Raw genomic sequence first — 17,103 nt, 5'->3', positions numbered from 1 at the left:
GAGTTGAAGTACTTCTTGCTATTAACTTCTGACATCAGATTTACATTTGTAATTTTTAATAATTTCTAGCCCTACAAATGACATTTTCCAACAAGAGAGTTGTTGGCCAATACAGCTATGAAAACTGCTTTTTGCACATCACAAGTCGGCGTGTAGCTGACAAACGCCAGCGATCTCAGTGCAATAGTCAAACATAAGCCAATTTTCTGCAGTGTTATCATGTTTAGCAAGTACCCCCATCCCAGCATACAAGACTCTGTAATTGGTCAAGAAATTTAAATTAGCCCTTTAAAAAAAAAAGTTACTAAAATATAGGTAATTAGTTGCACAAAAGGAACCTGTATCCATATCGGATTAAGTAAGATTCCTGCTTAAATCCTTTAAAGTCACCTCCCTCTGGGCGGGAGGTGGGGAGATAAAAAATAAACACAGCTGATACTGTATCGCTTTGTGACTTTCCCGAAAGAGTAGTGAAGTCCCGGGCTGGAGGTTTTCTGAGCGGATGCCAAGATGACTGTGCTTAATGTGCAAGCTCGACTCCACTAACTGAAAAGGGGATTTGATGCAGTGTTTTGGCAGCTTTTTGCTTATAATATGAACAGCTCTCCCATACGGACTGAATTAGATAATTTAAAATTATGAGGAGCAGGCTAACTACAAGGCTGTAGTGTTTGTAATTTTATTGCCCTGACCAGGGAATCCTCAATTATAGGAAACAATGTCTCCTAATTAAAATCATATTAGTTATGCTGAAAACAAGATATTTTCACTTTTGTATTAAATGATGCCTTTGGGATTGCTTTCAGTTTTTTGTTCACTTTTAGAAGAAGTGTCTATCAGACAACCTTCATCTCCTGCCGCATGCTTTCCAAATGATAAATTCTCCACGGTCTCTCACTAGCTAGTTCTAAGCCCGCCTTTGGGAGCTGTTTGCTTTGAGCACCTTGTGTGTGCTGCACCTGTAAACTTGGGAGGTTGGTCTTGCATTCCAAACAAAATACTGAATGTGGTCTTTGTTTAAATGCAAAGCTATGAGACTGTAAATGATGCAATGCATCATTATCATCATTTTGCTATATATTCCCAAACTTTTTGTTCTGTGTGAAGCACTAGTTTTCACGAGGCATTCTTAGGCTATTTTGAAGACAGCCATGATGACTCGGTGTTCAGCAAGTGCTCAAAAAGCATTGATCTTGAAAAGGGGGTACTGGGAGATCTAACGCTAGCATCAAGCTATTCTTCCTGTGTGTGTACTTCGGTTTTCCATGCATGCTTATTTATTTGTACAATTTCCGTTTTGGTTCTCTGGCTCTTCAGGAAGTGTGGAAAGTAAGTGACCTCTCTTACCTCTTTCCTGTCCTTCGAAATGTTTATCATGTTGCAAATTCTTCATAATTTCAGGGCATCCCAGCTGGTCATAGATGGGAAGACTGTTTCTGAAGATGATATAATTTTTATCTATAAATCGTAATATATAATCTGATCTCAAAATCTTGGAACACCTGTACTGCTACCTGTCTGATGTAGTAAGTCTGACAGTTTGAGTTGACTGAAGATACCCTTAGTCCTCTTCTCTGTACTGTGCCCTTTTACTGTACTAGGCACCCTTTTGCTTTAGGCTCTCAGACTCGTAGCTTTTTCTCGATTTCCCTTGTCCGCATGTAGGTGATGTAGGTTTTACTGCTTGCTTCTTCCAGTTGAAGATATAACCGAGGCACTGTTTTTGCTTAGGAACTTGAGCAGTGATCTATTTTAACGATCTCCTTATTGATCCAGGGAGAAATGCATGCTGGTTGATATTCTGCCAAAACTATCAGCAGCTTCTTCATTGTGTCAGTAAGTTTCACTTCAGGGAGTAAGCATTTCCCTCTTCTAGGGTGATAAAGGTATCTTCAAGCAAAGCCTTCTTTTTCGGACCATAACATAATGCATTCAGAGCTGCACAATTAAATGTAATCAAACTCTGGGACTTCTCTGTCCTTGCAAGTCAGATTTTTTTGTGGGCATCAAGAAGAAATCCCTGATTACAAAAGGCTAATTAGGTTCAGGTGATGGCCTACTGTGAACAAGCTTCCCGGTCTATAGCATAACTTGAGAAATTCTTGGGCCTTTGTACTTGGAAACTTCTACTGGAGACCCTGAAATCCAGGCATAGTCAATGATGAGAAACTTACAGCAGTGGACCTTGATTGTTTGCATGTATGTTAGTAGGTTTTTTCCTTAGTTTTTATGTGGAATTAACCTAAATCTTCATTGATGACCTATAAGAGTAGGCTTGCATCGGGGTGCTGGCTTGTGACTTGGGAAACCTGGGTTACCTTCCTTGCTTCTGCCCCAAACTGGGTCATCTAGGCAAAATTCTTAGCTCTCTGTCTTGGTTGTGTACAGACAGATGGGGATAATAGTGTATTTTTCTGGAACATTGTGAAACATTAATTAGAGTGTGAAAGATGCTTAGATATATATGCATGATATATCTTAAATTTGGCAGTGTTAGTGTAAAATATCAGCTTCCAAAGCCTGCCTATTGCTACTAAATCTGGAGCAGCTAGTTCAAAATGTCTTAATTCTAACATAACATGATTTTTTAAATGAAAGGGAGTTTTTCTTTTTTTAAAAAAGTCTGAAAGATTGGTCTCAAAGTGACTACATTAACTTGAGCACTGTTCTTTGCTGGCTTTTTGAGAAAATATTTAAAGAGATTGCAACAATTCAAAAGCTAGTTTGTCATGTGAGGTTTTTTTCTTCTCCCAGGTTGATTCTGCTAATGCTGGAAGAGTGTTAGCTTCTGATGCAGCTGTTTTCTTGAAGAAGTCTGGATTGACAGATTTGGTACTTAGAAAGGTATTTAATGATAATTATTTAATTATCCTGTCTCTTGCTTCAGTTAGTATCCTGTGTAAATGAAAATGCTTAGTGATAGTACAAGATACATCTCCTAACGTGTTTTCAGTTGTGATATCCAATAGCTTCCGACTTCAGTCTTCTTGCTTGTTCTACTATGTATATCGCTTGTACTGGAAATTAAAACAATATTTAAATTTATCACCACAAATAAGTTCAGATCTTAACTTTCATCCAAGAATGCATTGTTAAATGGAGTGAGAACTTGCCAGCTTCCTCTCAGTGCTGTGGAACACTTGGTGTCTATTATTTTTGTGTTTTAGATTTGGGACTTAGCTGATACTGATGGCAAGGGTATCCTGAACAAACAGGTATGATTATTTATATGGTGTATGAGGTTACTTTAACCATTAGCAAGCCTTGAATTTAGATAAAAGTTAAGATTTCTGGTTCAGGAAATCAGTTTTTCTAACTGATTTTTTTTCCTCACATTTTTCTGATTTGTAGTAGACTTGTACTTTGCACTTTGTGTAAGCTACAATAAACTAAGCAGCCTTCAGCTACCTCATCAGTTTTTCTTCAAGTAGTAAAATGAGCTGCTGTGTAGCTGTACGGAACAATATAGTGATAAATAATTTAAGGGTTAATGTATTGTATTTACTGCAAAGGTGACTTTTCCTATTCATCTTGGAGGAAATTTAATGCAGAAATTAAAATTCTAGTAAAATCTTCCAAATTCTTATTTATTTAATTTTGGTGGACTTGACTTTAGTACATTCCTACAGTGGTACTGCTGGAAAGTTCTAATGTGCATTGCTGTTTGGTTTGATGTATAGTAACTTCAATAACGGCCTGTGGAGAGCTAACTGCTTCACCTCATTGTAGGAAAATGAGGAGCTTGTAGCGTCTACCAAACAATTTCATTTCTTTTCATGCTACTTTTGATTAATTTTTCTCATGTGCTGTACCTTTCTTTCCTCCCCTCCATCAACTGCTACCTTTGGGATCAACTCAGTTCCTCCAAGAACTCCAAGGCTGCTGCCTTCTGTCACTTTGTGACCCCCTTTGAAGCCATTTGCAACCCTTTGTATATATAGCAATACTAGAAATTTATTTTGAAATTTGAGTATTTTTATATAATAAATCCTTTAAAATTTCATTTTTCCTGTAGGAATTTTTTGTGGCTTTACGACTTGTAGCATGTGCACAGAATGGATTGGATGTTTCCCTGAGTAGTCTTAATTTGCCTGTTCCTCCACCAAGATTTGTAAGATTTCTTTTTTAATTGAACATATCAACTCATTGATAAGAACTGCTTTTAAGTGAACAATTAGGAAGGTTTGGTATGCCAAACATTTCTGAAAGTGATGTTGTAGGGCAATAGAGCCTACAACAGGGGAAAATTAAGCAATGTGGGCTGAGAATAAGGTGCTACATGCCCTAGTGGGGATTTGAATATAAAATTGTGGGTAATTGGAATATATATGTATATAAAAATATATATATATGGTATTTATTCTCTTAGTGTTGTCCTTAATGGAAGAAACATTTTAAATTTCTTACTCTAAATATTGGTATCCTTAATGAAGGTATGTGTGACTAAAATGCAGTTCTGGCTTTGAGAAGGAACACCTTCTCAAATAAGGGAGTGGTTTTGCAAGGTCTCGTTTTTATAATATTTTTGGGTTTTTTCCCCTGTTTTTCCTTAGACTGATACTAGTAGTCCTTTGCTACTCAGCGGAACAGCATCGAGTGATGTACCATGGGCAGTTAAGGTAAATAACAACCAGGCTGTTACCTAGAACTCTGATGTGCTTTACAAGAAAACATGTATCTGATTGAGAAAAATATAATGCTACTGGTAGCTATAAAGTATGATAAATTACCATTCATTTCAACTCTGTAAACAGGCTAGTAGACTTAATTTGATAAAGAACACTTGACCCTTGGGAAACCTCTTCATATTTACAAAATTGGAAAAAAAATAGTTACTTGAAGCATGAAAATAATTGAAGAGTAAATTTCACTGGGTTTTGGATGAGTCTCTAGCTGCCTTAGAAAGAAAATATTTTTCATATTTTCTTTTAAACATCAGGAACTGCAATGTGTGTATTTTAAAGTGTAACTTAAAAAACCCAGTTAATACTTTTGAAAGAACTACTGCTTCTTAGGCTACGCATGTGACTTCCCATAAGTAATACCTTTTTTTCTGCCCCTGCAGCTGGAAGACAAGGCCAAGTACGATGCTATTTTTGACAGCCTAAATCCTGTGAATGGACTGTTGTCAGGTGATAAGGTGAAACCTGTACTCCTTAACTCAAAACTGCCAGTGGATATCTTAGGACGAGTAAGAATATCTTTCTTCTTAATCGTTAATTCACAAATAACAACTGTGCTACACTCAGTAATACCTCCTTTTCAGATTAATGCTTTTTAGTAATGAGCCAAACTACTAAATACTATCTTAAGAGTGGCCATACATTAAACTGTAAAAAAATAGAAAAGTTATTTTTTTATTTTGATAGACCACCTCTTACTACAATGTATCAGTTTTGTAGTCTTTAACACTTGGTTTAGGGCAGGGTGCCCTTCGTGCACTCTGTCTCCAACGTAATCTCTCTTCTTTTGCATGGTTTATATGAAAGTATGTTGCTTACTGAAAACGAATGCTGTTCATCTTAATAAAAATTCGGATATGGTGGAGGGAGGCTGTTCCCACATTTGTTTCTAATGAGGTTTTAAATAGGAAACTGCTGCAGTTCAGGCAAACATCCCCATGTTCTGCTTTTTATTGGTAGGTGTGGGAATTGAGTGATATTGACCGCGATGGAATGTTGGATCGAGATGAATTTGCAGTTGTAAGTATCTTGGGATTTTGAAAGTCTGATGACAAGGGTTTTAAATAGATGCATTGTGTATTAATTTTTGACTGTTTCTGTTGTTCATTTATTGCCTTTGTCCAGAGACCTTAGTCAAGTTTTAGTACTATTTAATGTTTCTGTTGGTTTGTTGAATGTCTCTCAATACACAGCAGTAACTTTCTTTAGGCTAAATGAGCCATTAAAAACCCTTACCTGTGATCTGCTGTCGCATGAGAGGCTCGAGTTTTCACCGATTAAGTTTTACCTTAAACTTCAGCATTTATAGAGCTTGCAGGAGGCCAGTTTTAAAGAACTTACGTACAAGTTCCTCAAAAGCTCATAGCAATTTTAACACTACTAATGTAGGACTGATGAAATAACGTAATAAGTTTCGCTTTCCCCAAGAGATGGCAAGTGAGAAGCGAGTGGGAGGCTTTTACTTTTGAAGACTCTGTAAGTTTTGAATGTGATAGTAAGCATGCATCATCTTTTTCTCAAAACTTTTAGCATGTTTTTGCATGTAAGTCAATTGGAGAGGAAGGAATTCTGCATTCAGTCTGGAGGAGAAGATTTCATTTTATATGGAGAAATACCAAACCTAACTTCAACGGTTTGGAAAAGCTAACAAAATCTCTTAACTGCATTCTGCATTGCAAGAATCTTGAAAAAGTAATGTGACCTTTCTGTCCTCAGTTGGGAATAAAGCCAGCCCTTAATTTCTACAAACTAAACTTTTGCTCATCCTTTCAGAGTCAAGGTTTAAAAATAAAATGAAAATAAAATAAGGAATACCTGTGTAATTGTCAAGAATTGATGTTATGGACAACATCAAAACCTCGTGTTTTTTTCCTTCATAATATAAATGTGATTAATTTACCTTTTTCTTTTGTCACTTGTATTTTTGAGAAAGAATAAAATTATAAAAACTGCTTCTTTGAATATTTTTCTAGTCCTCTTCAGGCACCTATATACTTCAGTTTCTTTTGAAACCAATTCCTTTAAGATCCTAGTAATTAATTATTACTATATTTGATTTCCTGTGTTTATGCTGTAATTCTTCCAACTTTCAGCCTTGATTTCAGAGTATTGGTATGTTCTAGGGAAATGTTTGAGATAAATTAAGCTATGAACTTATAATCTATAAAGTATTATAAAATTTATATAAGATGCAGTTCTGAGGCTTGAACAACAGTCAAAATCATTAAAACATATAACCTCAACAAAAGAATAGACACTAAGTGGAATGATTCCTGGAAAAACATAAATACATTAAAATTAAGTGTTTGAAGTGTTCTCTCAAAATTCCACAAGTGGTGGTACAAGCTTAGGAGAATCATTTCAATGTTCTAAAAGATACTGAACTTCCTTCGTTAAGCACTGGACCTCAAAAGAAAGTAGTAATGAAAAACACAGGTCAGAAGGCAATGAGCTGCAGTTCAGTTGAGGGGGCTTGTAAAGGAGAAAGGTAAGAAATAACTTCGGAGCATTTCTTCATTAACTAATTCCTTAATTTATAGATATATATTTATTTCTTGGATATTTACATCCACGCACCTTATTTTCTTGTTCAGGCCATGTTTCTGGTGTACTGTGCTTTGGAGAAAGAACCAGTGCCAATGTCCTTGCCTGCAGCTTTGGTGCCACCATCCAAGAGAAAACCTATCAGTGTTCCAGGAGCAATGCCATTAATTCCATCTTCAGCATCTACCAAAGAGTCTCATCAGTCCTTGCCACCTGTAGGCATTTTAGCTGCCAAAACACCATTAACACAGGTACAGTTCTGAAGCTACTTGGGGTGAGGAGATTTCTGCTCTTTTAATGCTGTACTTTGGAAGCTGCTGGTATGAAGAGTCTTGATAGAGGTTTTTAGTTTCCTTCTTGCCCTGTTGATTCATTGATGCATTTGAGGCAGCTGATGGGAAGACCAGGTGGAGAAGTGTGAAAGTTATCTTCTGCTTTTTCGAGATGTCTTCAGATATAAAAAGTTGGATAAAAAAGATGTTGTTTAGTAACATTTTTTAAGGTATTCTTAAAATAAATTATTTCAAGGCATCAAGCTAAACATAGAGGTCAAAATATTAAGAAAACAGATTTTAAAATGTAGCCCAGGTAGACATCTGCAGAACATGTCTCCTGGCTGAAGACCGATTTCAACAAGGACAAATAATATATATTAGTATATATAAATGAAAAAAAATTATGGCAGGCATGTATGCACAGTTGTATGTGCAGGTGTGCATGCAATTTGAAGAAGACATTAATGAAAATGGACTAGAGAGATGCACAAGCAATAGGAAAAGGAAACAAAAGGTCTGGCATATCCACCTAAACACACAGGATTTGGTGTTTGTTCTGAATATGATGATTGAGCTTGACACCTCCCAGGCCCTCCAAGCAACTTATTTAATCCTTGTCATTTTAGAATCCAGAATCTGAGAAAATGTCTTTCCAAGTAGTTTCTAATTTACTCGTTCTATTCAAAATAAGAAGAAAGTGAGAAGGGGGTCTAAGGTAAGCATTGTAGTATTTAATGCGTAAGATGCTGCTTGGACATTTGGATACCCATATTTGAGTGATCGGTAGGAAACTGGCATTTTAGTTCTGGAGGTGCCAAGGTTTTCATCTGACAACGCACTGATGGCAAATCTTGTTGTATGTATTACTAATCAGTGCCGTTCTGGGTGAGTGTTTCAGTGTATGCTTTATGTACAGCACCATTTGGGATTCATCTGTTCAATGTCCTTGTGTGCTGAAATTAATTAGCGTTCAAAAGCATGCACTTGAAGCCATTTTCACTCAAACTCAAACATCTTTATAAGTAGCTTAGTGTTTAGAAATAGTGCTGAAGTAACAGAAGCGGCACCAATTCATGTGTTTACCTTGATGGGAGGTAAATTCTACAATTTAGAATGTGCCAACAATTAACAGTCAGGGCTTGAGCAGTTCTTCAGTCCCTCCAGCTAAAGCTCCCTGGCTGTGTAAGGGGAATAAAATTGACAGAGCCAGACAGTAAGCAGGGCTGTGACTGAGCACAGTGATGAGGGCACAGCCCCATGCTGGGAGGAGGTCTGGGCTCCGGGAAATACTTTCAGTGGATAGGCAAAGGGGTAGAGCAGTACCGCCAGCCTTGCTGCTTCACTGATGTAAATACTTTGCTTCTGCTTTTGGAATTGCTTATGGATCTCTGTGTGTCTCTATCTGGGAGGATAAAACTTGCTCATGAATGAGGCACCGATATCACTTCTTAAATCTGTGCTGTAGTCCTTGAATTTATGTAACTCTGAAAGTAGCTATCTGAAAACAGAACTGCCTATATCTTAGTATTGTGGTTTTGGTTTGTTTGTTTTTTTCTTTTTCTCCTTCCATCTCCACCCCCCTTCAGTGGGTTGTATCGCCTGCAGACAAAATTAAGTATGATGAGATCTTTGTGAAAACTGACAAGGACATGGATGGATTTGTGTCAGGTGTGGAAGCCAGAGAACTATTCTTGAAGACAGGACTGCCTTCTGCTCTTCTTGCACATATCTGGTAGGGTTTTTTTCCATGACAGCTGTTTAGACGATGGCATGGTTCTCGCTCCTTCCTAGCACTTTTCTTGAAAAGTGCTATTTTGACATTTCTGGAAAATGAACGGTGTGGGGTTTTTTTTTTTATATAACAGCATGGCCTCTGTATAAGTAGTGGTAACTTATTTACTTCTGCTTTTGGACAGAAATGGGGGTTTGTGCTATGCCTTATGTCTTAGGGGAGGAGGTAAAGTGCCTGAACACAGATTGTTATAAACAAATACTACACTTCAGCTAAACCAGTGTATTTAATGCATCCTTGTGTTGCTGTGTATCTAAACACTGATACTATCCATATACTGCTGAAGAGAATTACCTACGTAATATCACATGAGACTGAGACTTATGGCCCATCTTATTCGACAACTTGTCTGTTATTACAGCTAGTAGTGACAGCTATTGCTTTTTTTAATTTTTTCCCCACTGTAAGATATTGCAGGGCACTCTGATAGAAACACAGACACCCCGCCCAGGTATGGTTGCTGCAACTTGTGCTTTAGGAAAATGCAGATGAAATTGTGTCGGCTGTGAAAAGTTATTTAATGTAGAAGCAACTTCAGTTACAGATACTCAGGTGTTATGACTTACAACCCTGATTCTGCCTTTCAGTGGATCAGAACCTACTGTAACAGCTGTGGACCTTTAGCCTACCAAAAGAAAGTGGCCGTGTATGTTTGAGTAATGTTTTCTATTTATTACCATGCCTTGCTGCTATATTGCCTTTTTTTAGAAGAGGAGATACACACTAGCAATTTTCACATTTTTAAATGACAGCAAGTACAATAAAGAGGGCTGTACTTGCAGAAATGAGGATTTGATTTATTTCATGTGTATCTCTGTACAGGGCTCTCTGTGACACAAAGGACTGTGGAAAGCTTTCAAAGGAACAGTTTGCTTTGGCTTTCTATTTAATTAATCAGAAGTTAATGAAGGGCATTGATCCACCTCAGGCTCTGACTCCGGAGATGATTCCACCTTCAGACAGGGGTGTCGGCTTACAGAAGGTAAGGATGGGTTTGACATTTTTGGTATAAATCTCAAAAAAAGAATGTTAATTTCAAAGGCTATGCAAGAAGCACCTCAAGTACTGGCATACCTTAAATTTATCATAATACCAAGAAGCAAATGAGACTTAGGTGCAAAGAATTGACAAAAAACTGTTCCATCCATGTTTCAAAATGAAGCTGTCATTTATTATGCCTGCCAACCAAGCGGAGAGATCTTATGTGGAGAAAGCATTATTTTCTATTTTTGAAAGAATAAGCCCTTCTACTAACTATCTAAAGAACTTTTAGTTTGCATCTGAAATAGTGTGCACAAGTTCCATGTTTTTCCTCGAATGTGTCCGCAGTTACCTTTTTTACATAGATCTTTTTTAAGAAGTCTGGAAACAAGGTGAACTAAATAAAGCTTAGAATTATATATTTAAAGTTTTAAAAGTAAATGGTCCTCCATTTTATGCTTCACAGATAGTTTAAATGTCTTCATAGTCTGTTGATTGCCATCTTTCTTAATCCAGCAGTAGACTGTACCTCAGCAGTTCAAGTTGTATTTATCAGAAGGGTAGAGGTCATCACAAATTCTTACTTGTTTTACACATCATGAAGTCTGATGTGAGTTACCTTTTCTTGGTTGTGCAAAACATTGACCTAATACTACAACTTTCTTAAACAGAATGAAAAATTTGCACTTGAAAAAGTGAAACTCAAAATTTGGCACTACTTTTGAGTTTCTGTAACTGATATCTAATTTCTTTTTACATTCTGTTTTTAAAAAGTAATTGCTTTATTTGCAAATCTACTAATCTTTTTTGTATGTTTGCTTTCCTTTCTATGTCTCTTTTCTAGTTTGGACTGTTTTTTCCATTCTGCACCACTCTGCTTTTCATCCTTATTATTCTGTCAGTTTGTTAACTCTGCTTTCTCAAGGTTAGAGAATCTTTGCTTTTCTAATATTTACTGTCTGTTGGTTTAATAATGAACATCCTTCTAAAACTCTTACATAATCATTGGAATAGCACAGCACTTCTCTGAAGTGTCACAGGGTGTACTGATCTCAGGTTGTTGCTGATCTCCACTGTTGTTCATCTGGAAGAACCCCAGGGTTCTTCCTTGAACCCGGACCTCTGTGGCTGTTACCTGTTGGTAATTTATGCTACTTGAACTTAAAGGAGAAAATGCTACATCTTACCCTGTTGAAACTGTTGGGGAAGTGGTGACAGAGTAGTAGCCCATTGTGAGAGTTGACAGTTATCGTTATGACTAACAGCTCGGTTTTACTGATTATATTGCAGAAAATTTAGTGATTAGAACACGTTGGATGAGATCAATGTTGGTTACTGCTATTTTGTGTGTGTAAAATGTTCTTAGAGAACTCTCAGACATCAGTGTGACTTATTATTTTGCATTACTAACATAAATGCTGAGTAAGAATATTGTGAAAGAAGGTAAGTTAGCTTTTAGCTCTGTAAGTCCTTACCATTTGTTTTACTAAATTGAGCTGAATCTTCAGCTCATTTTGAGCTTTTTGAAAAGAGATGTTGTCTTGTTGATATGAAAGAACCTGTTTGTCCAAAGTTATTGCTAAAGAATTGAACCTAAAGGATAAGAGCAGTAGGCAGGAATAGGCTTTTTGCTGGTTTTCTTGAAGTGGTGTGGCTTATATAGGGAAAAAAATGCCAACAAACCAGCAAACACCCCCCCCCCCCCCAACAAACAAACAAAAAAAAACCCACAAGAAAACAAACCAAGAAAAATACCTTAGGCTTTGTCTTCTGAATTGACCAATATAAAGGTAGCAGCAGAAATATCAGTAAGTATAATGTTAATCCATTATGTTTTTAAAGTAGAGGAAGTTAATTTGTGATCCTTCTCGGTAGATTTTCAGAATGCATATGTATATATCTTGCTGTTTCTAATGTTTGGTTTCCTTACAGAATTTTGTTACCACAGTAGTGTAATTTTTATTTCAGTTTTGAGGCCTGAATGCCGGTCCTGTGAATGGGATGCAGCAGCAGTCTACTACTTGTTGCTGTGTTTCTTCACCTAATTGTTTGTAATCACCAAATTGTACTTGCATTACTAGCCGTAAAACTTAAACTTACATGCGAGTTCCTTTCAAAGAATTTTGTCAGGAATTCACTTTTATTACGATTTTGAATTAAAAACTGGCAGCATTGTTTGCATGTGTGTTGCAGTGTAGTAAATGGCAGCAAATAGTTCTAACTTTTGTCTTTGTTAACTAGTGTGTTGAAGCTAAAAATGTTGGCTTTGATGTTGCTCCCCACACCCGTTCTCTTGAACAATTGAAAATAAGATTGAATTGTATTTTGTTCAAGTTTGCTGGTGTTAGTGCGCAGAATTTCTTTAACTGATGAAAAAAGGAGGCCAGGAAAGAATTGGTACTTGTAGCTAGTAGCTCCACGTTTTCCTTCTGTCCCCTTCCTAGGAGAAGTAAAAACTTTGGCACTGGAACACCATGAGCAATTCTGCAAAACTCTGGTTTAATTCCTTTAGAACAGGATTGAACTTCATAGTTATTTTGCCTACTCGAGAAACTGTACACTAACCAGTTTAAGAATAGCTGTATGGATTTTTTTATTCTCAGTTCATACCATTTGTTTTAGTAAAATATGCATGAATAATCCATAGTTCTGCTGAATAGTATTGTCTGCCACAGAGTGCTCAGATTTACTGTTTAGGTATTTTCATGGCTCTTGTGTATGTTGGTTTTTTTTCTCAGAGTATGAGCTTGAATAAACACATAATGAATAGTATCTTGATTGATCTTCAGAGAAACTTCAGCATTTAAAAACTTTTGTGTTATTTTGGGGTTATCACTTGCTTTTTTTAGTTATATGTATATACTTTTCCTCTGAACTTTGTGTTTTTCCTGGATGGTTTTGTTCAAGACTTGAAGGAAGTGATGTATTTATAGAAGGTAGTTCCAGTGACTACGGCTTCTTAATGTTCACCTTGTGATAAGGCACAGTAGAACAATTACAACACTTGCTAATTTGTGCCTTCAGCATTTGTTCTTTAGTCATTTATGTGTACATTTTGAAAACAAGTAATACGTATTACAGTCGTCATCTTACAATGACATTAAGTAAATGGGAACTCATGGGTGTAACTAAACTCTGACTTTGTATTATCAAAGTTTCATTCAGTACTCTGGAGGATCGCATTCAGCTAGCTCGATACCACTTAGTGTTGCAAATAAGTGTCGATACTCTGCAACAGGAGGATTACCAGGGTGAAGAAATATAAATATAGAAGCAGTAAACAAACCAAACCACTCTTAAATGAATGCTAGGAAGCCAGCTAAATGTTAACTGTAAGATAAATCTCATTTTAGAACTAGGTGGGGTTTTTTTTGTACGATCAGGTGGTCCTGTGCTTGTGTTGAGGATGGTCTTCAAGAGTTTACGGGAGACAAGCTCTGTTTGAAATACTGGATGCATTGGATGTATGTTTTGTTCTGTTAATGCAGCATCTGGACTGTTTGGGGTTTCTTAAGATTGAAGATTTGAAATACAATGCTACAAACAGTTGTTACAAGAGGATAGCTCATGCTGTCACAAAAAGTAAAGTGAACATAGTTGTTGGTCAGCATAAACGATAAACTAACGGTATTTATTTTTTATGTTTCAGAGTGCTCAAGGACCGAATTCTGTAGCAGATTTTTCTGCGATTAAAGAACTTGATACATTAAACAATGAAATAGTAGACCTGCAGAGGTAGGTAAAAGAGGAGTAGTCATAGTTGCCTTAGATTCAATTGTGCTACTTACAGTTAAAAAAAAAAAAAAAGTTCAGTGCATAAGAGAAAAACAGGTGGTAATAAGTCTGCTTTGCTAAAAGAAATGGTTAGCATGTCTGTACTACTGTTTAACTCTTTTACCCTTTGTTCACTCAGATGAGTGCATTTAATAACAGGAGGACTGTGAAAGGTCTGTCCATCATGCCTTTTGGGTATGTTTGAGAGCTGCATATCTTAGCATCCTGATATGGAGCTATTCTCTCCTGTTACCTTCATTAGCGGATGAGAATGGAGCAGGTGTTTAGGATGCTGGAGTGATGATATAAATTGGTATTAGTTGTCTTTGATTTGTAGAGGGAATTCTAAGGACTCTCTTTCTAGTGGCCGTGAGGAAGCGAGATGAGAAAGATCAAGAAATATGTAGGGTAGAGAGTGGGAAGATGAATGTATATGGACCCCTGCTAGGGTTTTGATGGTGGTGAAGATGGACATGCTTCTCTTCTGTTTAGTAAAATAAACTGTTGCACTGAGAAAAATTGTTTTAATATGAGATCTGCAGACCCTTGGGTTCCATTAATTATTTAAAAGATAATTATGAAAATAATTTCAAGTGACTAAGAAGATCAGGTTCATGTATGTTGTATAGCCTTCGTCATACTCCCAAGGCATAGCATAGTTTTCTGTAGTGATTTTTTTTTGCATGTGTGTGATACCATAAATCTACTGAAAATTCTATTAGGAACAGTTGATTCTACTATTTTGGAAGTGAGGGTGCTTTGTCACGATGAAATCTGCCTGTCTTATTCATGTCGGTTGCAGGAATGATTTAATTTTGGCAGTATGTCAAAGCACAGTCTGTTTCCTAAATACATAAATGTTTTTTCATTTCAGCTGCTTATTCTCCCTCTTACTACTCCCACTGCCTCTTCACTTCCCCCTGCTATGCCTTCCTCTGTTGTTCTTTAGGTTGTGTTAATTCCAATTTTGGACTTTCATATTTATCGGCCTGAGAATGCTTTACAACCCTGTATGTTTGACGTTAGTATCTTAGAGGGAAATGATTTGTTCACTAGCACGAATTTTTAGGTAATGTTGGTTTCCACTGGGTGGGCTTGCAGCCTAACATGCAAGCCAGTCTGGTGGTCTTGTTTTCTTTTCTTGCTGTGAGGTATGAAGGAACCATGGCCTTTGGAAAGTCATTGCTTCCATTTCTTCAGTGGCAGATAGACTCGAACAATTATTTAAGGCGCATTACTGGATTGTTGAAGATACGGTAGGGGCAGCTATTTGTATGTATTTATTTTTGGAAAGGGGAAATTCTGCCTGTGATTTAGAGGTTCAGAGCAGAACTGGATTAACAATCAGAGGGTTAAGCTTCTGAGTGACAGAAGTATAACAGTGAGAGGTTTGTGCGGTTTCATTGAGAATGATAAGCAAACTCTCAATGTCATAAAGTGAGTTGTGACTAAAGTAAAATTTTTTTCATTTTTATTTTTTCAATAAAATTATTTTTTTACTATTACTTGGAAATCCTTTAGCCACTGTAGACGAGTTACTTCGATAGCAGAGTAAATATTACTTTTCTGTACCTTTCCTAAGCACAGGTAGCAACGCTAGGTAAATGTAGGAAACTTATTTCACTTTTGGCAAATCCACGTTTCAGTTATAAGTGTTGAAGTACACTTTGTCTTGACAGTTATCATATAAAAATGTAATTTAAACTTGGTGTTTTTTTTTTCATTATTAAATAAGATACATTGTTCAGCTATTGAACTCAATATGTAGTAATTCTAGTCCATGATTCCATTGGGAAGTATCCATGAGAGCTGCATTTCTGAGACCCACTAATAGAAATTGAATCTATTTTTGAAGTGCACTTGGGAAAAATAACAAAAAGGCAGCAGAGGAAATGCCCAAAAGAATGACAATGTGTGGAAAACACAGCTTTTTGAGAGACTGAGTGAAGAATACAGAGGTGATGTGTTTGTGGCTCAACACTTTGTGTGGGAAAGATTTCTGGTAGCCAATAGCTTTTAAATCTAATTCAGTGAAAACAATGTCAGGAAGGTGGAGGTTGAAGATCAGATGAAGACTAAAATGCAGAACACTTATTAGTGAGGATAATTCCCCACTGGTAGGGGATTGATTTGCCTAGGGACGTTGTGGAATCTGCATCATTTTGAGCCTGTCAGCCCTGCTGCCTGTAAGTTCTGTTTCAGTTGTACTATATTTTTAGAAAGCTATTTGAAGCTTTTTTGATCAGCATTGTGGGAGTCTAGACCAGATGTTCTTAATATTCTTTTTTTGAGCTATAAAACCTTTTTCTTCCCCAGCAAACCCTGCTTTGCTTTTGTGTATTCAAAGCTAGCTACAGCCTGCAAATTAGGGGAATTTCTTCAAGCTTTACCAATACTACATTCCTCTCTAAGCATGTTAAGTAGTTGAGCTTAATTTAGTGTATCTCACCAGCGGTGCCATCCTTTGCATACGTTGGACAGCAACAGTTATATTGTCTTGAATATGAATTGGGTTAAAGAGAGCGTAAAGCTGCTACGTTGGTCTCTCTAAAGTAAGGAAATGGCAAAACGTCCCCAGAAAAACAGGGCAGCCTTTCCCTGCCATACATTTGCATCAAGCCTTTGTTTCAAAGTTGAGAGATGTACTGCTTCTTGGCAAAGCAATGGTAAGATTCTTTTTGTAGGTTAGATGATTTCTTTTAGGCTGTGGTTTGGAAGTAACTGAGCTGTTGCAGCTGAAAAGGTTGAGGGGAACAAAGGGGAAACAAGAAGAAACAAGGCAAAATTACCCTAGGCGTTTTTTCTAGTGTTGCCGAACTGAAATACTACTACACTTATGAATTCCCAAAATTACAAATGTTTGTGAAAATAAGAAACGTTGGGCAACTGTGAGTGTAGGTAATGCTACCAGCTCTGTGAGCAGTCATCTGTCTATTACGGAAAAGAATTATGATTTCTTTACTTTTTTTGCTTTTGTAACTAAGTGTTATTCCAAGTGTTAGGCATCAAGAAGCCTGGCCAGGGTCGGTTTATGTTTGTCTTGAATGCCTCTACT

General features: G+C 36.8%; 1 protein-coding gene across 11 annotated transcripts in view; it reads left to right on the top strand.

Annotated features, from left to right (window-relative positions):
• Positions 1-17,103, top strand: part of EPS15 (epidermal growth factor receptor pathway substrate 15) — a 68,911-nt gene that overhangs the window by 27,274 nt on the left and 24,534 nt on the right. For all 11 annotated transcript variants that reach the window (XM_055815301.1, XM_055815303.1, XM_055815299.1 and 8 more), the window contains 10 exons: positions 2,755-2,844; positions 3,168-3,215; positions 4,016-4,111; positions 4,554-4,619; positions 5,066-5,191; positions 5,643-5,702; positions 7,277-7,477; positions 9,088-9,233; positions 10,116-10,275; positions 13,924-14,009. In XM_055815301.1, coding sequence (XP_055671276.1) covers positions 2,755-2,844; positions 3,168-3,215; positions 4,016-4,111; positions 4,554-4,619; positions 5,066-5,191; positions 5,643-5,702; positions 7,277-7,477; positions 9,088-9,233; positions 10,116-10,275; positions 13,924-14,009 — 1,079 coding nt within the window. The remainder of the gene's footprint in view (positions 1-2,754; positions 2,845-3,167; positions 3,216-4,015; positions 4,112-4,553; positions 4,620-5,065; positions 5,192-5,642; positions 5,703-7,276; positions 7,478-9,087; positions 9,234-10,115; positions 10,276-13,923; positions 14,010-17,103) is intronic.

This window comes from Falco peregrinus, chromosome 10 (assembly GCF_023634155.1).
Source record: "Falco peregrinus isolate bFalPer1 chromosome 10, bFalPer1.pri, whole genome shotgun sequence".
NCBI lineage: Eukaryota > Metazoa > Chordata > Aves > Falconiformes > Falconidae > Falco > Falco peregrinus.
Note: the sequence above shows the minus strand (reverse complement) of the source record. Positions and strands in the feature narration are given on the sequence as shown.